This window comes from Crinia signifera, chromosome 8 (assembly GCF_055691185.1).
Source record: "Crinia signifera chromosome 8, ASM5569118v1, whole genome shotgun sequence".
Lineage (NCBI taxonomy): Eukaryota > Metazoa > Chordata > Amphibia > Anura > Myobatrachidae > Crinia > Crinia signifera.
The window spans coordinates 61,846,422-61,868,757 of NC_139224.1; the positions used below are offsets into that span (position 1 = coordinate 61,846,422).

Below are 22,336 nucleotides of genomic sequence, written 5' to 3' on the forward strand. Positions count from 1 at the left end.
TCCACCCATTTTCAGTCACTGCTGCCGCTGATTTTATCAAAGGGGCAGCCGGGCGGGAGCTTTATGTGCCGGGACAGAGGAGCAACGGCAGGCAGCTGCTACCACAGTAGGTTGACAGCAGCTGCTGATCAGTATCATTAATGTCGCTTATCACTGCCACACACTGTACAATGTGCACAAGCGACATGAGCAACATTGACCTGATTGAGCTGCGTGCCCAGAAGATGCCAACAACCGTTAACAATAATAGACATACACACTAGAAGATATTGTCATCAATATTGCTCAGAAGCCCCTTTCTTAACGATATTGATGCCAATATCTTCTAGTGTGTATGAGCCTTAAATCACAGTTCTCTCAAGCTGTTATAATTACAAATGCCGTTCATCAAATGCAGTAGTGTTAGTAATTGCGGTACCCATTAGCGGCAGTTAGTATCAACAAATAATGGGGCAGATGTACAGTATTAAGCCTGGTGAAGAGATAAAGTAAAGGTGATAATGTACCAGCCAATCTAGTGCTAACTGTTATTTTTCAAACATAGCTGATTGGCTGGTTGCCTTATCAAACCTTCCACTTTATCTCCATTTTATCTCCGAATCAGAATTAGCTTTATTTGGCCAGGTATACTTGATAGACAAGGACAGGGGAGACACAGGGAATATATATTTGTTAAATTGCACAGCACCTAGGCAGCCATCAGCGGCACCACTTGGTTGTTGCAACAGTCAGATGGGTAACAATTAAACAGTGAACAGTACAGATATAGAACACAAATAGATATGTGCAAATATGCACTAGGCGTACCCTGGGAGAGTGATGGAAAAGACAAGGGAGACACGGAGTACATATTTTGGCTGAGCGGCACAGTTCCTAGGCAGTCATCAGCAGCGCCATCTTGATCATTGCTACTTACAGCACAAGGCAGCAGTAGAAGGCTCAACAGGCCATCTCTCTTTCAGCACACCACAGGAGTCAGCCAGCATGGATGGATTCTGAATCTGTCCCTATTTGGGCGGGGGGTGGGTCAGAGTGTCAGGGGCCCTGGCTGGAGCCAGGGGGAGAGCCAGGGTGTGTGTGTGGTGGAGTCAGTGAGAGTTAATGAGGCTGGGGGCCGGAGTTGGGCCCTCTCCATGCTGAGGTCCACCGCCGCTGCCCCTTGATGCGGTGGAGGGGGGGGGGGCGCTCTTGGGTTTGAGACATTCAGTGGGGATGGACAGGCTCTCGCAATCCACTGAAGGTCTCGACTGAGGCCTCTGTTTCGTCAGGAGATCCTTCTCCAGGCTTAATACATTAGTTTGAATCCTTGGACTTGACCAATCTATTAGTCACAGTTCACACACAGCTAATAGATTAAAAAGCAATAGGCAGAAACCATTCGATCCTTAGGCTTAATGCAGCTCTGTACAGTTGTTTAGTGTGACTCTTATCTTCTAATGCTGAAATGTGAGAGTTGCTCAAAAACAGTTAGTACTAATTAATTTGACTCTTTTGTTAGACATACTTAAGATGCATACACAGTGTGAATTTTGGCCCAGCGTGTATGAGGAGCAATGATCTGAAAATCACTGCCAGAAAATTGCTCAGTGCATACAAACTGAGCGATTTTCATCCGTCCCAGCGATTTTCACAGGGGGTGAACCACTTTCCATAGCTGCTAAATCAGCCCAACAGACACCGTTGGCTGACGATGATGCGGTAGCACGCATTAGCGCTCACCGCTCATCACCCGGCCACTTTCAGCTCAAAATCTGCTAAAGTGAACTACTTTTAGTCTGTTAGTGAAGCTCCATTCATTTGTTGCAAGAATGTCCAGGAGTATATGCTGATTCAATATCTGTCTTAGTATAAAAATTTGCACCCTATTACCTGTGTGAATTTTTTTTTTTACATCTCGCCCACATCGTTCTTAAATACATACAGACATTAAAATCCCTCCAATCCACATGCATGTCCAGTACATCTGATGACATCATCATACCTGGCCTCACCTTGTGTTCATTACATCATCACCCAGTACACGAAAATGTAAACAAGTAGTCAAGTCAAAAGACATGTGTAAAACAAACAGTTTCTGCATCCCATATTATATAACACAACTAAATAGCTTATCAGAGTGAGGTAGAATACAGTTATGAAGGCCAGGTATGATAATGCCACCAGGTGCACTGGTCGGGGTTTCATGTGGATTTTAGGGATTTCTTGTCTATATGTATTTAAGCACACTGTGTGTTATACTTCTGTGTTCCTGACGAAGGTTGAATAAATCGCAAGGTTGAAGCCATCTGCTTGTTTCTGCCTTTAAGTCCGTGAGTGCCGCTTGTGTTTATCTTTGTATCTGTTCTTTTGGAGGGCACCCATCCTGCTGATTACATTATAGGTATTTAAATTTCAGTGCTGAGTATTAATTGTTGTGTGTGTGTGTGTGTGTGTGTGTGTGTGTGTGTGTGTGTGTGTGTGTGTGTAATTACTTATAGAGGCAGGGGAAGACTTATAATCCATAGATGTTGTTAAGTTTTATTGTTTCATCCTCTGAGGATCATGGTGACTAACTGGAAAATCCAGTAGGCCTTCCTTCTACATAAATTTCCAAACCTATCTCCACCTTTTTTGTAGGTTTTACTTTTACAGAAACCTTTTTTAGACTTTGAGACATGCTTTGACAGTAGGTGTGTTCTAATTCTTCCCAAAATATTATGCTGATGTTCCATGAACCTTTTGTGTAAACTTCTTGTATTATGGCCTACATACTGTAGACCACACTCACAGTCAATAAAATATACAGGTTGAGTATCCCTTATCCCTTATCCATAGTTTCCAGAATGGAAAAACCTACTGGGTACATCTGTGACTGTCACTACTGAGGAAATGATATGTAATTGGCACTAAATATGTGCAAGAAAATAATTGCTTAGCATTCATACTCAATATCTGAGATATTACGCAAACTTTGTTTTATTTTCTTAATCCTTGTTTAATACACAAATAAAATACATTTGTGTGTATTTCATGTTTTTGATGTGTGTATATACAACATAAATGGAAGATACCTCTAGATACTGTAGCTCATTGAAATATAAAAATATTGAGAAATATGGAATAATCCGTTACCCAAAATTCTTCTATTTCTGAGCATTTTGGATAAGGGATACTCAACCTATATCACATAAAGGCCCTTATTCAGATCTGATCGCAGTACAATTTTGTTTGGAAAATGGGCAAAACCATGTGCACTGCAGGTGGGGCAGATGTAACATGTGCAGAGAGAATTAGATTTGTGTGAGTTATTTTGTTTCTGTGCAGGGTAAATACTGGCTGCATTATTTTTATTTGGATTTCAGTTTCAACACACCCCACCCAAATGGAACTCTCTCTGCACATGTTACATCTGCCCCACCTTCAGTGCACATGGTTTTGCCCATTTTCCAAACAATGTTGTACTGCAACCAGATCTGAATAAGGGCCATAGTATGATGATTTTCAATTTAGGAAGTTCTTGATCTTAAATATCTCTTTGGTTGTGAAGGACATATTTTCCAAAGTTTTTCTTTCAGAGGACATACATGTTGGGCAATTATAATTGCCACACATATGATAACCTGAAGGGGGTGTTGGAAGCCAAATCTTCCCCCTATTTCCGTCTATTTTAATGTCCTTTTTCTTGAAATGACTAGCCAGTAGTTTAAATTTTAGATTCTCGGCTTTCCTAACGATAACTTTACTACAGTATGTGATTCTATTTAATTTTTTAGGTGATCATCTTGCGGTAGTAATGACATGTTCTTACTAATAATTTTTGGGATTTCTGCCACACAGTTGTTATACTGTGTGACAAAAACCGTAGACTTACTTTGACAACAGCTGTGAGAGAACTGTGACTTACAGCTTTTTATTGAATCCAAGGACTATCAATTTCAAGGGTCTTCATTTTAAGGGTCTACAACCTTTAATATTGGTTAATGTTATAAATGTTATTTTTTAGCTAATTATGAACCTTTGATAAAATAGTGTCAAAAGCATGGTGTGTTCAAAAAAGTTTTTTAGCGGCCGGTATATGTTGTAATATAATTTTTTGAATTCCAACAGCGCTGTTTTGATTGTGTATAAGCTTGAGTAGAAGTTAGAAAGTTGAGAATGCACTGCAGTTATAATTATTTAGACAAACAGCAGTAGTAATAATAATAATAATAATAAACTATTAAATCTTTTATCTACTGGCTTAAACCCTTGAGTGGTGGGTTTTCTGGAGCAGGACAAACCTACCTGGGCAGGTTTATTCTGCCCCAGAAATACCCACCACAGATGTGGCAGCCTTCCCCATCCCCTCCTCTGTTGCTCACCACCATCGCCGGGGTTCCTCCGCCGCTGCCAACCACCACGATTCACAGCAGTGACCAGGAGGCAGGCACAAGGATGTTCGGGGTGGCTTGCGGGGACTCAGGTGCCCGAACTCACGAGCAGCCCCGAACTTTCCCGAGCGGGGCCTGCCACCAGCGCCTGCTCACTGCAGCGAATGGGAAGCGCCAGGGAGCTCCGGAGTATGAGGCAACAGGAGGGGGAAGCGATGACAGGGGGTGCCCTTAGAGATGGTGCGCCAGTGGTACACAGCTGGAGGCACCACTGGCGCACACCTACATGCTGGTGGTATGCCTGGAAATTTTCACCAAAGTGGTTCATATGGAAAAGTTAGTTATTTATGAAACCTAAATGGAAAAATTAGAACATTGTACATGTTAGAATAATTAAAATGCAATAATTAAAACTAGAGTAATTATTGAGTCAAACAATGATAATAATGTAGCTGTAAGAATTGTTTTTTTTTTTTTATACAATTGTCTTTAGTTGCATAGTTGGCTCAGTTGAGAAATAAATGAAGATGTTTTATTTGTTTAATAAAGAGAATGCATTCTATTTTGTGATGTATATCATGAACTCCAAATGTAGTGTTATTGCAGTGATTGGGCAGTGAAAAAAGTGGTAATGGAATAATAAACAGTTTGAATTTCAGATTTCAAATACATATTATGTTTTACTAAAGTTATTTAAAAATTCAAAGTAAGATAAGTAGAAGATAAAAATGTCAAAGTTTTTAAAAGTTACCGGTAAGTGATTCAGTTGTGATATAAATAGTTAGTTTCAAAGACTAAAATTCTTACACTAAGTAAATGGTGAAGGATACAGTTAAAGCATCAAGGACAATGTACAGTAAAAAAAATCTGGTTGAATAGGGAATGTAAAATTTTAAATGTGAATCATAAGGGGAAAAATAAACAAGTGTTATCACATTTTCATATGGATAAAGAGATATCAATGCAGTGATAAAATCTTACACCAAATATATATATGCAGATAAATAGGAAAATAGAGAATTATACAGAAAATTAGCAATGGGGAATAAAGAAGGATAACATCACATTCAATGCGGATGGTCAAAAATGATGCTCAAAAGGATTATGCAATGAAAACAGATACAACACTTGAAATGTTATATCAAAATGTCAAGGGGGGGAGATAGGGGAAAAGTGTAATATCACAATACATGAATTGTAAAATAATGGAGACAAGTAAACAATGGGGTCTAGTGGAGGTGGATAGTATAGGTAAGGGACATGAAAATAGTAATCAAATATGTGTGTAATTGGGTGCATGTGCTAAAAATTGAAGGTTGTTGGATTATCGCAATGGCTATTTAGGTCTGAAAGTAGGGGCAGTAAAATCTAAAACAATTGGGGGACAGCATAACTGTGTGCCATTAAAATTGGGAGATGACTAGAATATGAGAATGGTGTGAGGGTAACTAGACAGAAGCAGGTAAAGTGAAGAATAATAGATGCCTTGGGTCCAGGGATGGCATATCTTCAACAGTGTAACCTTCATAGTGTGCCCAACATGGCTCACTTTGTACACTTGAATGGGATGATACTGTAGGTTATGTTGGGACCTTTCTCCTAGTGTTAGGACACTGCAACTTCCCATTTTGGGGAATCTCTTCTAGATGTATAATCCAACATTGTGCACCAAAATAACTGCCTTGGTACTTTTCATGTGTGGAATATACAACTCCTTTATTATACTTTCTCTAAGTGTTGTGATTTTATTTATTTCTTTATTGTTCTCCATTTGCTGTAACACAAAATCTTTTGTAGTGTTTTTAATACCTGTGATTTTGAGTCCTACTGGAGAAAAATTTACAGATTAAAAATATATAAAAATGAAATGCTTTATCCTATTAAATTGAACCTAGTTTTTATAACATTATAAAATAAGATTTCAGAATAAGTAAATGCATTCTTATGCCTTAAATCTAATAGTTATTTCTTTAATTCCATGCAGATTTCAATAAATGTGATTTGTAAAATACTAGAGAATGTTCCTGAAATCCGTCTGGTCTACTTTCATCAACCTCTTTTCCTCAAATTCTTCTTCCGCTATCCTCAACTGATGGAGAAATATGGTAGACAAGTCATGGAACTTTGGATCATTAATGAATATTGCAGCGGAGTCAGCAATGAATCAGAATCAGGCAATGTGTCTAAACTCATGCCTGCTACCCAATGTAGTTCTAATCCAATATTAAGTATTCTGCACATCTATCCGGATGTAATTCTTATTTTGCTGGTATGTTCTCTATACATTATGTGATCATTTTCTATATTTGTCATTTTTCTCTATCAAAGAGTATAGTTTTTAAATCAAATTAATTCCAATTTAAAAGGAAACATAGTGATATGGGAGGTTGCAGGATACTCAACAATTACAGTTGAAAATGTTTAAAATCTTGAATTCCATGAGACACATATATATCCGGATGTAATTCTTATTTTGCTGGTATGTTCGAAAATACTAAAACATTCAAAAAGTCCTGAAGTATTTAGAAATAAAACTAGATATTACCACTGCAGTCATCCATTATATCATCTGCAGTTCCTTTAACTGGTCGTTTTAATACTTCCTTTTATGAAAGGTTTTTGGTTGGCCTTTTCCAGTTGGTTTTTGATCTTTATCCTTGAATTCTTGCTGGATGGAAATTTGTTGATGCCACCTCAGTGCAGGGGTCATATTTTTTCATGAACAAAGTGATGACACCACTTAAGAACTAGATATAGACCACTTTCAGACTACCCGAATTGTACTGAGTATTCCCTCATTAGTTCCCTCATTAAACCAAGTTGGCTTAATTTCTGGCCTTCAAGACCCAGACAATACTGGTACACTTATCAACATCATTCTCATAGCTAATAGCAACTTATTTAACTACAAATACATTTTGTTAAGGAATATAAAAGTTTGTGATCTGTATCAGGACCATTGGGCTCTGCTAACAAAGGTGTAATACTGTATGAACATGCTCATGAAGTGGTTAATGAATGAGGCTAGATGGTCAAAGGCTGTATGGGTTATGCTAGATGACAACACCAGCCTCTTGATAGCCACCAGAATACCAGACTGGAATCCAGACAGCCTTATCTGAACCTGAATAGGTCCAACCCCTACAACACTAGCAGGGAATAGAGAATGGAGATTTTGGGTGAGATTTAATAGGATGAGAGATTCAGAAAGTGAGGATTTGGTAAGAAATCTCCAGTTTTTTTAAAGCGGCAATCATTTACACGTCAAAATCAAACTGGTTTTGGAGTGTAAATGATTGCCGATTTCTTACCAAATCTCTCACTTTCTGAATCTCTCATTTTATTTAATCTCACCCAGAGATTCAGAGCTGGACAAAGAGACATATTACCCAGCACATCAGCACCTCAGATAAGAGAGCATGAGAGCTGAAAACCCTCCAACCCTGGAATCAGGTAGGAGAAGCAGGAACAGCCTTCATTGGAGATCAGTAGTGTAGGAATCAACCTAAATATTGGCAAGTGGAACAAGCAAAGACAGCACTTTACAACATAGAACCATGACATGTGACACAAAAAGTAGTTCCTAAGTAGAAGACACACAAAGGCAGGTAAGATGGTAGCACTGTAGGAGTAGATACAATTGCTGGATAAACACACAAATAGGGTAGTGCTGACTTTGATATTAGATAACCAATGTATATGAATGACATTGAAGCAGTAGAATGGAGTAAGCAAGATATCTAGATATTTTGGGAATGCTAGTAAGAAATCGGTTATGGTATAAATCATAGACAGACTCATCATAGACAGTCAAATGGTCGACCATTAATGGTTGACAGTCATAAGGTCGACAGGGTCAAAAGGGTCTTACGGTCGACAGGTAAAACGTCAACATAGTTAAATGGTCCTCATGAAAAAGGTCAACATTCAAACGGTCGACATGAATTTTTTATGTTATTAGGGTGTCTATGTCGACATAGGTCGACATGGACACTGTCTAAGTGTACCGTGTCCGCTCGCCATGCTTCGGACTCAGTGCCACGCTGCACATGGCACACTATTTTATTCTCCCACCACGCCCAAGTGGATGGTAGGGCATGAAATACCGCCTGTCGGCACATGTCGGCTGAAAATGTAGTAAAATATGCATGTTGACCTTTTTAATGTCGACCTTCCTATGTCGACCTTTTGACCACGTTGACCTATTGCCTGTCGACCTTTTCCATGTCGACCTTTAGACCCTGTCGACCATACACAGTGAGATACAGGCAATCAATGCCTTGCTACAACCTGTAGGATCTATTAATAACCTGTGCTATTTACCTTTCAAGATCTGTGATTAGGGGAGAACGATAATGCAACATACTGGATAATCTGAACTAATGATCTAGCCAAAATTGCCTGCACAGTCATTCTATGCAAGACAAGGAGAAAAACTGGGAGATTTTGGCTATCTAGTGAAAATCTCCTGCCAAAATCTCACCATTAGTACACCCCTTAATTCCTAAGACGTTAGGAAATTAGATCAGCTCATTTATACCAATACTAATTTAATCATAGCCCCACTGTAATTAAGTTGAGAAGCAATTAGTATTACTACTGTAAACAGTGGGACACTTACAGTCTGACTTACAGATGTAGCCCGTCTAGTCTTTGCAGAGGCCGGTGTTTTTATCGCCAGCCGCCAGCTCCCGCCAGGGGGCGCGCGCGCATGAGACACTCACACAGCCCGTGGCAATGGAGGAGCTCCCCCCCGGGTCCCCGCCGCCTCCCCCGCTGACGGCGACAGTTCCCCTCGCCGCCCGATCCCCCCCTAACCCTGCCCATCTCCCTGAAGCGGAGACGGGCAGGGTCCCGACACCCAGCTGCCGAGAGACTGGGACGCGCGTGCGCCCCAGTTTAATGGAGTTCCTCTCCGCCGGCTCCCGCCAGCGGGGACGGTCTGGCGAGAGCCGGTCAATAATGAGAGGGGCTCCATCTGTACTGTGTTTAGTATTATGAGAATAAGACACTGGATACATCAAAGTTTTGAAACAAAACTTTATTTTTAATTCACACCTTCACTATTTTTGTTTATTTCACCTACAGTAGATGTGTTTTATACTCGTAGCTTTTATTATTTAAGAAATAAAAGTTATAATTTAATATTTTCATATGCGTTTTCTAGCACCCGCAGAGAGAATAAATCATTCAATGGGTGCTTACCATCAAATGATTTCTCCTCTGCCCGGCGCTCAGACGCTGCGTGACCTAGGAGTCACTAGGTGGCTGCTTGCAGCTACAAGAAATCGGGGTGCGCGCTGACGTCATTTGCCTGCTTCTAGCATGCAGGGGAATACCTGCATTTGCTGGGGCCCACCCAACATTTCTATGGGCGCGCCTACCATACTTGTGGGCATGCCCATGAAACACTGGGTACCACATAAGAATGCCCCTGCCTGTCACTCAGGCTGCTAGCGCCTTGGCGAAGGAAAAATTTGCCAAAGGCGCTTGCAGCCAGGGCCTGCACATGCACATTGGCGACAATGTCCATGAGCAGACCTCAGCCATCGCCGGAAGGTGTGAGTTCGGACCAGCTGGAGAAGGTCTGAATCGGCCCCCATATAGGTGTATGTACACATCGGTATCAATTGAGCGTATGAGGTGTGCAGTGGAGGTGGATAAAATTGTATTTTAAAATGCTCTTTTACATCTCCCACTATTTATGTTTCACTTCTCATATTTTAGATTGAAAATAATATCAAAACAATTTCCTTCCAGGATCTGTTACATAGTGGTTCAGCGGATTTAGCTAATAAAGTCCTTGTGATACTACAAACTTTTCTACTTGGAAATGACAAATTTCCTGCTTCTAAACTTCTTTTAAATTATATTCTGCAAATATTGCAAGAAACCTTAATCTCCTCAAATTTTCAAGGTATTGTGATGATACATTATTCTATTCTAGGGATTGTTTTATTCAGCATGTCAAGACAACAAGTTAATAACATTAATTTTATTGTTTATTAAAAAATATTAAACATAATTACATTAAATCGATACAAGTATAGAAAAGAGAAAAAAAACAAATCCCTTGCAGCATTCCCCATATTTACTGGGCAAAACAGAAACAGAATAGTTTGCTGACTCATAGCACGGACGTCCTGGTTCTAACCAAGGCCCTATCTGCGTGGAGATTGTATGTGCTGTCCGTATATGCCAGGCTTTCCCCCAGGTTTTTACAATTCAATGTACTGGAAGATTAATTGGATTCTGACAGAAAAATACTATAGTACAGTGGTTCCCATACTGGCAGCCGAATTACCATAGGTGTGCCCTGTGACATTTACAGGGGTGCCACAGGTTGGTAGTCCAGGACTAAATTATTTTTTTATATGATCAATGTGGCATGCAAAAGCAGTGATTGTGAATGCAGATCAAATTATGTGGACAAACAATTCACAGCCTTGTCCAAAACCCCATAACTAAATATTACAGGGGCAGGGACATTTTCTGTAAAGCACTGCAGATTATATGTGCCCTACTGTATATAGCACATATGTGACCTATATAAATCCCTACACAGGAGTATCCATTTGTTTGACGGAAAAGTGATATATAATGATATAATGGATATATGATGCTATCTAATGAACTTTGAATGTGATATGATTGTTGGTGTGAGCAGCAGTGGTGTGAGCACTGACAAAATGGCTGCACTGGTGATCTGTTCATTGGCAGTGGAAACAGAGTGGACAGACAGACAAGAAACTGGGTCTGAGCACAAAGCCTGTGATCAGAAATAGTTCCGCAGGCAGATTTATCCAGTCCTACAGATGGGCAACAGAGCATCAAATTGCAGATCATTTGAATAAGGGACCATTTCAGATGGTCTCAAGAAATTGTACACTGCAAATTAACCAAAGTAATATCTCATTGGATGTCTAATTGATGATTGCCTCCACTGAGAGCTTTTTCTAGTAAAAAAAAAAAGCCTCTATACTTACAATATATTCCCTGTAGGCTGTCCATAGAAAAAGCAGTCACAGTGTGAATTTGCTTTCAGGTTTCCATTAAGGCTAGTTTGAGAAAGGTGAAAATAGATGACCTTATCCCATTGTCATCTGTATTACTAATTTATCAAGTTTGCATTGACTTTATATTCTCACATCCTAGTCTATTCCACTATACTTTAATGAAGCCAAGATAATTGTGCTGTCCATACCCAGTAAAGACCCCTCTTTGGGTTCAATTACAACAGTTAAAACGGCATACACCTATTCTTTGCAATCGGCCACTATGACCGCAATGGAAATGCAATTAAAAAAGCGATACATAAAGGTATATATAAAAACATATATAAAAGACATTTATAAAAAGCCGTTCATAATCTCGAGCAGCATATAACACACAAATTTTCTTAAAAATCGGTACATCGGTTTTATTGTGGTATATGGTGTACCGATTTTTAAGAAAATTTGTGTGTTATATGCTGCTCGAGATTATGAACGGCTTTTTATGAATGTATTTTATATATGTTTTTATATATATACCTTTATGTATCGCTTTTTTAAATGCATTTCCATTGCGGTCATAGTGGCCGATTGCAAAGAATAGGTGTATGCCGTTTTAACTGTTGTAATTGAACACAGTGGTCTGAGGATTTTAATTAAGATTCAGATATATAGAGGAGCTTGACTGCACTAGGCCAGCCCTCTGACTAAGTCCGAAGTGACGAAACGCGTAGGGGCGTGGCCTAGCGTCATTCAAACGATTGAGACTGACGGAGACGGAGAGGAGAGTGTAACCGCTCCATCAAACAGTGGAATACTGTATCTTATGCTGTCATTGTGCGGTACTGATACCGCCTCATGTGGTACGGGACCTTTATTGTCCAAACCGAGGAAACTTTTTAAAGAATAAATCTTTTATACTGGGATAACTGCACTATGGAGCGCTTCTTTCTATCGTTCTAGACATATATATATATATATATATATAACACGCCCCCGGTGGCGAGACACTTTATGTCTGCTGGACATTCTTTACGAGACTTCAAGTTCACGATAGTTGATCATATACCTCCATTGAGGAGAGGTGGTGATAGACACAAAATGTTGTTGCAAAGAGAGTGTCAATGGATACGCAAATTGGACACTTTATCCCCGAAGGGACTTAATGAGGAATACCCCCTCTCAGCCTATCTGTAGCAACCCAGCTTCTCAGGCACCTTGCCCCTAATCGACAATATGTTTGCCCACTCTAATCATTACCTATGGGCTTCGTTTGTCATTTGGAGACCTCCTTTGCGCTAGGTGTCCCCCTTGGAAAATGTTGATTACTGTAAAAATGTATATACCTTTGATATTTTTTCATTTGATTTTTCACATTTACTTGTGTTGTAGTGAAACCCATCAACCATCCCAGTGACTAACCCACATTTAGCACATGATTTGCCATAAATAAGAGATTTATCTCCAATATTGCAGTTCTAGTGAGCCGGGAGCCGTGACTCCCTCAAGATGGCTGCCGCAACCCTCGTCCCGTAATTTCACGTCTCCTTACCACCTCCAAGATGGCGGAGCGTTTCATGATGCGGTCCAGGGGAGAAGTCTGGATCGCGCCAGGTGATGGCGTGTAACACCGACTCCCCTACAGATACCTAACGTCATTGGCACCTAGTGCTGACGCGGTTGACGCCGCGCGAAGCGCAGCGTTCCACCTTCGTCTCCCGGCGCCTGTACGCACACACGTCTGGGGTGAGTGGCTACAAGGTAGACTGGTGATTGGTAGATGAGGCCCACGCAAGTGGGGGGAGCGGTCAATGTACTCTGCATTCATTAAACTATACTCCTTATATGGAGTTCCGGGCATACGTGCAATTGGGCTGTCTTAACTGTGATTGGTTGATGAGTGACACACAGCAGCTGTGTGAGTTTATTGTGTGAGGTGACGGTGCCTATTTAACACGGCTTGAGTGTTAGTATGCTTGGGTCAGTCTGTGAGAAAGGCTGTTTAGCCGAAACGGTACCGTCGACTGCCGACTGCTTAAACTGCAAGGATGGGTGATTATATGTGTGACCCTCACTATTCTTAATAAGTGTTTTGCATACAAGTCTGATGCTCAAAATTTATTGATAAGAAATAAATTGTGCCTACTGGACTTTAAAAATCAAGGAGTGCTGTCCTTCATATATCCCTGGATATTAAGTTTTCTTATATTTCTGTGTGGACCTGGCACCCAACTTAAACCCTGCAAGGTGTGCGGACTTCCCAAAGTTTTCCTATATATATATATATATATATATATCTCAAGAAATGGCCATACGTCTCACTTAAGCAGGACTATTTGTTGGGTATAGCTGAGGGATCGGGATGTAATAAATGTACTGCCAAAGAGGCAGATATCATGCATTGTTTATGGGACTGTCCTGTATCTCAGACATTTTGGCATGGCCTGCACCTATATGGTACTTTGGTACTAGGCATCCGCTTTAGATGCACCATCTCTTGGGCTGTTTTTGGTCCTTTGGTGGACCAACCTGATATCCCTAAAACTGATAAGCAGTAGGGAAGAAGGCGATCCTACAACAATGGATTCACAGTCCCCCACACACCCTCTCTATGGCAACCTCAAGACTACTGTAATATTTTTATTTACCATGGATTGGCTGGAGGCTTCTATGGGAAACCCTTAACCCTGCTCTGGGACAGATACATACAAACTCTCCCACTAAATTGTCAATACAAAAGTGTTTTCAATCTACCTCATGGTGTCTTCTTTTATTTTATTTTACCTTTTTTATTTGCCACGATTTATTACTTCAGTGAAGGATGCTGTGCAATGTTCCCAATTTATTTAATATTGATCTTGGTTATAGGTAACAGTTGGAGTTATATCTATTGACAGCTTCCAATTGTCCAGTTCACCTATTTTGGTATTACACAGATTAGTTTTGGTTTTGTGTTATTAAGATATTGAAACATAAGGCTGCTTATAGGATTTTGTTTGCCTGAGGCAGGCGATACTCGTGGAAGTTCACGACAGCTTATCAGGGCTAATTGGATAGCCCCTGAGGTTACAATTACTGGTGGCAAATTACAGCAGTTAATAAGATACCCCTCCCTCCCCATGGTATTGAGAGATCTGTGAGGATTCTGGTAGGAGTTTCTTAAGAATAAGATGTTGCCACTTACACTCATCTGTGGCTGAAAAGGTGGGAGAGCTGACGAGGGGTGTCCGAACATATACTAAGGGTGTTTACATGAACGCAGGCCTGCACAAACATGCCTATATGCCTGTTATGAAGACTAACAATTGCATCTGCTACCTGGCAGTGCAAATAGACATTGATAATGCTGACTTCCAAGTTTCAAATCTTTTTTATTGAAGAACTGTTCATTACAAAATTGTTATGCTCTTGTAATACATTGTTTTGTAAAATCATTTGCATAAACTTTACACAAGTAATAAAAGAAAAAAACATCTAATAAATAAATTTGCTTTTACAACAATAACAATGTGTCGAGTGTATCCTGTTGTAGTATAGACATCTTACATTATAGTGGGTCATTTTCGCACCATTTTATGGCAACAAGCCGTGATATGCACACTTAAAGGTGTTTACAATGACAAGTGAGGGTTGCTTCAGAAGGGGGGTGTATTATGTTGTAGTAACATTAGGTTATACCATGAAGTTAGTTGGACAGCCTTCCTAAGGTTCATTTTTGTATACTCTGGTAAGGATTTTATATATGGCAACCAGATTGCAAGCTGACTTCCAAGTTTATATGCTGTAGTTACGGGGTCATATGTGCAGGGCTCTAGATATGTGCAGAAATACATTTATCTCTTAGCTCTTTTTTTTTTTCGTTACTAATACCCAATTTGCCAACAATAGTAAGATGGTTTAAACTAATATCATTTCTCTTTCAGCAAAAAAGAACTTGCCATTGATTCTTAGCCTTCTATGCCTGATGCAGCAGGAAAACACTGCTGACAGTGTGATGGATAGCACATACTTTAAGCTGCTTTACCATGGTAACAAACCTGTAGCTATAAATGCAGAAGAATTTCTTCTAAAATGTTCTAAAACACATTCATATATTTATCTATTCATATATAAATATAGATGTTTATTTTGTACATAGGGCTTGATTCAGAACTGCCTAGCAAGCGAGTAAGCGAATACTCTTCCCAGCCACCAGCACCACCCCCATCCCCTCAGTAACATGCAAAGGAATGTGTCTGAGAACACATCCCCTCACATGCGGTCAAAAGGCAGAGAAGGGAAGAGCAATCAATCGATGGGTCGCCGACCATAGAATGATTTCTCTCCCCTTGAGATAAATCAATGAAAATGGACTTTTGTTTCAGCCGATGTTTGAAAAGGGGGCGGGCGCTGACGTCATGTGTCTGCCCCAAGCAGTCATCAGCCCGTCTGCATTCTCTGGGGAATGCACAGCGAGCCCAATAAATGCTGGGTGTTCCCCTGCTCCGGCCCTGTGTCCACCCCTGCCCTCTCTTGGGGGAAACGGCTTTTTCGCTCCCCAGCGTTTGCACATAAACACGCATGCACAAAACCCAAACATCAGGGATGGGGCCAAATTCGGCACGCTACAGGTGGGTCTCAATCAACCCCATAATTACATATATTGTAAATGATGTAGAGTTTGTGTTACAATATTCAATTTTGGTAACAATTGAGGCAAATACATGTATAATTGTAAATAACTTTTACATCTGGCTGCCGAAAATTAGGTAAGTACAGTTGGTTTAGAGGGCAAGCTGACATGCTTATTTGTGCTATGGGAATCTGTTACTTTTTGTAGTATTCTATCACTGATTAAAATATTGTATTGTGATGAATGTAGGATATAGGTATCTATTCATGGAGCAGTGGTAAGCCCTTTTTCAGTGATAACATAACAGGGCTTTTCAGTGCGTCCTCCTATTCACAGAAGGGTATACAATGGAGAAAGCTCAGATTTCTCCAGCAGTAGTATGGGGAAAGTAATACATACAGTAGATGCATGCCCAGTGTCCACCTTGGACTGCTTTTCTTAAAACGAATTTGCCATCTTTCCCCCACATAGTATTAGCCAGGCTGTGCATTAGGCAAAGTAAGTGCCCGTGTACAGCCCCAAACCAGGGGCCCCATCTCCCCAATCCCACAGCTGGATGAATCACATGCCGTGCACCTGTTCCTCACTGACACATAAATGCGCTGTAGGTCATCCAATGATCAACTCCTCATCTGGGGCAACCCTCAGGGCAGCCATGCACATAATATAGCTACTATTTGTTGGAGGGGAGTGGGCAGGTAGCGGTGCCGGCAGTGTACTAATGGTCCCTGTAAATGTTGTGAAATTCCATAATCTAGTAAACCGATGGACAATAAGTTAGTTACGCTGTTTACGTAATGTTACCCTTTATTCCTAACTACGGGTGTACCTAAGCATAGCACTGCATAGTGTACCTTATCAGCGTCCGTGACGCTACAGAGACACCCTTATGGTGGTATCTTTAGCAATATCCATGCACTCACACAAACCTTAATATATATTCATATATGAGCGTCTCTGACACTCCGTCAGCTCTCAGTAATAATTTAGACAAGACTGTGAGATATCTTTAGATCAGCGGTCCAAACCCATTGACCATATATGTATTTAGTCCCTAGCGGACACAAAAGGGGTGCATAATTTATCAAGAAAACCCCTGTATTTGGACTTTCAAATCCTATTGCCTACCTTATTGTACAGTATGTTAACAAAAGAACATGTAGGGTGAGATTTAATAGGATGAGAGTTTCAGAAAGTGAGAGATTTGGTGAGAAATATCCAGGTTGATTTTGCAGTATAAATGATTGCCGCTTTAAAAAAAACTGGAGATTTCTCACCAAATCTCTCACTTTCTGAAACTCTCATCCTATTAAATCTCACCCGTAGTATAGTACATAAAACAAATATAGAACTAGGATCAAACTCTTGTTCTAAATAATATAGCAATACAGTTAAATGTGTTTTGTACAGTAAATTATAATTGAAGGTTATAACATACAGTATTTGTTTTTATTGGATTAACTGAATGTTAGGTCTACTGATACTTTTTTTTGTAGAAATACTTTAAATTTATAATAGTTATTCAAGACTAATATGCTATAATATATTAATACTGCCTTTCATTCATCACTTAGTAAGCAATATTTCTGGTAAATGCAATTCCAGCAATGTGAGCATTCTCAAGCCTGCACTCAACTTTCTATACCGTTGCCTTCATCAAGATAGTACAAGCTGGAAGAAGCGAGGTAAATGGTGTCATATTGCACGGAGTATGTATATTTTATGAGTTTTTGCCTAATGCTATGGTTGTGAGCTTTTGGATATACCTGTGTAAGTATCAATAATTTATAACCCATAATCTATGTTGTTGTTTGTGTTCTACTGAGACACTAGAATAATTAATTTAATTACTTTAACTACTTTTAGTCTGGGCGAACTTTAAAAGATTCATTGTGTGGAAGTATGGAAGGTGACCATGAGGAAATGGGATTATTGTGCTTAAACTTTTAGTAAAGGAGTGAGTACAAGAGGAGAGAGTCAGTGTGGGAGAAGTCTTGAAGGCAAATTCAAGAACAAGTGCATAGCGTTAAGATGAAGTGGTGGTCATACGAGGAGCAAATAAGGCAGCAGGAAATGCAGGCAGAGGTTGCAGATGTGGAGTAGGATTGGTTTAGGGCTCTATAATTAAGGGCACGGAGTATAAATTGGTTTCAGAAACATATTGGGATCCAGTAAAACAGATTGCAGAGCAGTAGTCAAGCAGAATCATTAAGTATAGATTAAAACAGACAAGAATTCATTATCATATGCATGTACTGTAGGTGGTATTTTAGGTCAAAGAAGATAATGAGGTGTCTGATGTGTAGGATGTGTAGAAAATATCAGGGCCACAACTGGACCATTAGAGGACACCTTCAGGTAAGAAAAGTGGGAAGTGAGGTTATAGTTGGGGCTGAAATTAAGCGGTTAGTGAGTTAGGAGGTGAATCATGAAAATCTATAACTATGATAATAGTGTACTTGAAGAAGGACGGTACACGGCTGGAGAGAGAGAGAGAAGGGGGAGGGAAAAGGGGGCTAGGGGGGAGAAGACAAATAGGAGAGCATATGCTGGTCAGAAAGAAGAAGGGGGAGATTGGTTTAGTCAAGGTACTCTAACAGTCCAGATTTATTTTATATAATTCTGTTACGCTGCCTGCTAGGGCACAGGGAGCAACTGACGGCTATTGTAGGCTGGAAGTCAGGCGTGAGCCCGTAGCCGGGCCGCCGGTTAGGATGGCCACAGTGGATCCTACATTAACTCTGTTGAGTCCCCGAGGTAGATGGTAAACCCCTGCAGAGCTAGGCTTCCCCAAAACAGGGAAATGGAGGAAGGTGACAATTCCTGCCTAAAAGACAAAAAGAGAGAAAAGATCCCGGAGGGAAAAGAGGGGTACAAAAGACAGAAAGAGAATAACAATAAGCCCACGGAGGGGCAAAGCCACGGAGGGCCACGGGAGAAGACAAGATAAGAGCGAGGCTCCAATGGAGCACTTACGTGACCCACGGGAAGATGGAGGCTGTGGGCCAGACGCAGGCTCAGGCAGAAGCAGGACCTCAGAAGGAAACTTCCACGGAAGGCTGGGAGAGACTGGAACACTGGAACAGATCTGCCAGGCTAAGGACCGAGGACAAGATGCCACGGGGACCGGAAAGAATAAAGCTACTGCAGCAGTGCAATGAGCTATATGCGGCCGGGCGGAAGTTCAGAGTGAGGCTTGGGACGCTGCCCGGCAACGTCCCCCGCCGCGTCACTAGGTGCCGCATCCGCCGTCCGGGTGCAGGGACTCCCGGACGGTGGCGTGCAACAGTACCCCCACTTGAGGAAGGGTTAACAACCCTTTTCCACCAGGTTTATCTGGGAATTGTCGAAAAAAAAACCTTCTCAGATTGGGCGAATGCAAGTCTTTTTCTGAAACCCAAGACCTCTCTTCGGGCCCAAATCCCCTCCAGTGTACCAGAAACTGCAATGAACCTCTCACTAGTCTGGAATCGAGGATCTTTTCCACACAGAACTCCTGTTGCCCTTGTACCATCACTGGGGCGGAGCCATTCCTGATACTGCGAGGAAACTTCTGTGAATAGACTACTGGCTTGAGAAGTGAAGCATGGAAGGTACTCGCAATTCTGAGGGATTTAGGTAGAGAAAGACGAAATGCTACCGGATTAACCCTCCTGACAATCCGAAAAGGACCAATGAACCGAGGCCCCAACCTCGCCGAAGGTTGGTGAAGCTTTATATTACGGGTGGATAGCCACACCCAGGCCCTTATTCTAATCTGTGCGGTACGGCCCGCGTGCGGCCGTACCGCCGATGTTTTCACTCTGCACATGCGCAGAGGTCACTCTGCGCATGTGCAGGCGAAATCGCCGCACACAAAAATTATACGCCGCAAAGGGGGCGTATAGGGGCGTGAGGGGCTTGATAGCCTCATTTACCTATGTATACGCCCAGCGTTTCATGGGCGTTCCCATGCAAACGCGGGGCGTATGCATGGTAATGAGGCTATGACGCCAGTGATGGGGGCGGAAAGCTGACATCGCCGGATGTCAGCTCTCAGCCCCCATACAAGCTTTCACACGGACGATTGTCCGTGTGCTCTAAGCTTGCGTGAGCGGGGGGAGCGTGCGGCCCTGCCTTCGATGGTCGTCGACCATCGAATGCAGGGGGCAGCTCCCACCATGGTGGAGGCGTACGCCCCACCATTTTCATGCGGATCGCCAGCCGTCCGCGTACGGACGGCCGTGGCGATCCGTATTGTAGGCGGGGATTGGTTTGTGCGGCCGGAGCAACGTATGCGGCTCCGGCCGCACAGACCAGAATAAGGGCCCCAGTCACCAACCTTGAAACGGCAAGGACGTCTGGATTTGTCTGAAAATACCTTCTCTCTGAAAGAAGCTTCTTTAAGGGCCAAATGGACCCTCTTCCATATGACTTTGAGTCTAGAGGCAGCTGATGAAGAAGAACCAGGGGCATCAGGTCCCAAAGAGTTAGCCCGTGGATGGAATCCATAGACCGCAAAAAAGGGTGAGGTCTTAGAGGCCGAATGATGTGCGTTATTATACGCAAATTCGGGTAATGGCAGGAAACTGACCCAATCATTTTGCAGTTTGGAAACAAAGACCCTCAAATACTGTTTGAGAGACTGATTCAGACGCTCTGTTTGCCCATTGGACTGTGGATGAAACGCAGAGGTGAGGCTGGTCTTCACTTTTAAGGCTGAACAGAACAGTCTCCAAAACTGTGCCACAAACTGTGGGCCACGGTCAGACACAATATCACTGGGCAAACCGTGCAATCGAAAAATGTGCTGAAGGAATAAAGTGACCAGCTCCCTAGCCGAGGGCAACTGTCTTAAGGCCACAAAGTGTGCCATCTTGGAAAATCTATCGATGACGATCCAGATGACTTGACAATGGGACGAGATCAGAAGACCAACAATAAAATCCATGGCCAAGTGAGACCAAGGCCTGCCAGGAACGGGCAGAGGCAATAATTCCCCTAATGGTCGAGAACATGGAACCTTATGTCGGGCACAGACCGGACAAGACAACACAAAATCCTTATTGTCCCGGGCCTACCCTGGCCACCAGACCACACGAGAAAGAAGAGCAAGTGTTTTATATACTCCTGGATGACCAGCAATCTTAGAGTCATGGCATTCCGCCAGAACTCTGCATCTTAAAGAAGGAGGAACAAACAACCTGTTCTCAGGTGTTTGGGCTGGAGCTTGTCCCTGGGCTTGACGAAGAAGACCCTCCAAGGTTTGACTCACTCCAGCATGAATACAGGACGTGGGAATGATGGGCCCCAACTTCCCCCTGCTTTCCTGTTGAGGAATGAAACATCTGGAAAGAGCGTCAGCTCTGGTGTTTTTTGACCCAGGTCTATACGAAATCAAGAAATTGAATCGCATAAAGAAGAGAGCCCATCGTGCTTGGCGATTCAGTCTCTTAGCTGATTCAATATATTGCAAGTTCTTATGGTCGGTCAAGACAAGAATCTGATGGGCAGCTCCTTCCAACCACTGTCGCCACTCGTCAAAGGCCCACTTGATGGCGAGCAATTCCCTATTGCCCACATCGTAATTGGACTCTGCCTGAGAAAATTTCCTAGACATGTAGGCACAAGGATCTCTAATGACTCAGGATCTCTTTGAGAAAGCACTGCCCCAGCCCCTACTTCGGAGGCATCAACTTCCACAATAAAAGGCAGATCAGGGTTAGGATGCTTTAGGACCGGAGCCGAAATGAAGGCCTGCTTCAGGGTCCTAAAAGCCTGTTCTACCTGAGTATTTCATACTGATGGATTCGCCCCTTTTTTGGTCAGGGCCACCAACGGCGCCACGATGGAGGAAAAGGCATGGATAAAACGTCTATAATAATTGGCGAACCCAAGAAACCACTGGACTGCCTTTAAGTTAGTGGGCCGGACCCAATCCACAACGGCTTGCAATTTCTTGGGGTCCATTTGGAACCCTCGGGAAGAGATTATATATCCCAAAAAGTATACCTGAGTCACCTCAAATTCACATTTGTCGAGTTTCGCGAATAACTGATTTTCCCGCAGTTTCTGCAGAACCTGACGTACTTGTATTCTATGCGACTCTAAGTCCCAGGAAAAAAATAAAATATTGTCTAAATAGACAACTACACACTTGCCCAAGAACTCCCGAAGGACGTCGTTGATAAAGTCCTGAAAGACGGCTGGGGCATTGGAGAGGCCAAACGGCATTACCAGGTATTCGTAGTGCCCAGTCTGAGTACTGAACACCGTCTTCCATTCATCCCCTTCCTTGATTCTTATGAGGTTATAAGCACCCCTCAGATCAATTTTGGAAAATATGGTGGCGGATCTTAGTTGGTCAAACAGAACCGTAATCAAAGGAAGGGGGTAGGTGTTCT

General features: G+C 41.9%; 1 protein-coding gene across 5 annotated transcripts in view; it reads left to right on the forward strand.

The window, feature by feature from the left end:
• MEI1 (meiotic double-stranded break formation protein 1) overlaps positions 1-22,336 on the forward strand; it is a 237,512-nt gene that overhangs the window by 153,969 nt on the left and 61,207 nt on the right. For all 5 annotated transcript variants that reach the window (XR_014454370.1, XM_083156559.1, XM_083156560.1 and 2 more), the window contains 4 exons: positions 6,334-6,618; positions 10,110-10,266; positions 15,265-15,369; positions 17,528-17,638. Coding sequence is in view for 4 of the 5 variants with exons in the window: in XM_083156559.1 (XP_083012685.1) it covers positions 6,334-6,618; positions 10,110-10,266; positions 15,265-15,369; positions 17,528-17,638 (658 nt within the window). In the remaining variant the exon portion in view is untranslated. The remainder of the gene's footprint in view (positions 1-6,333; positions 6,619-10,109; positions 10,267-15,264; positions 15,370-17,527; positions 17,639-22,336) is intronic.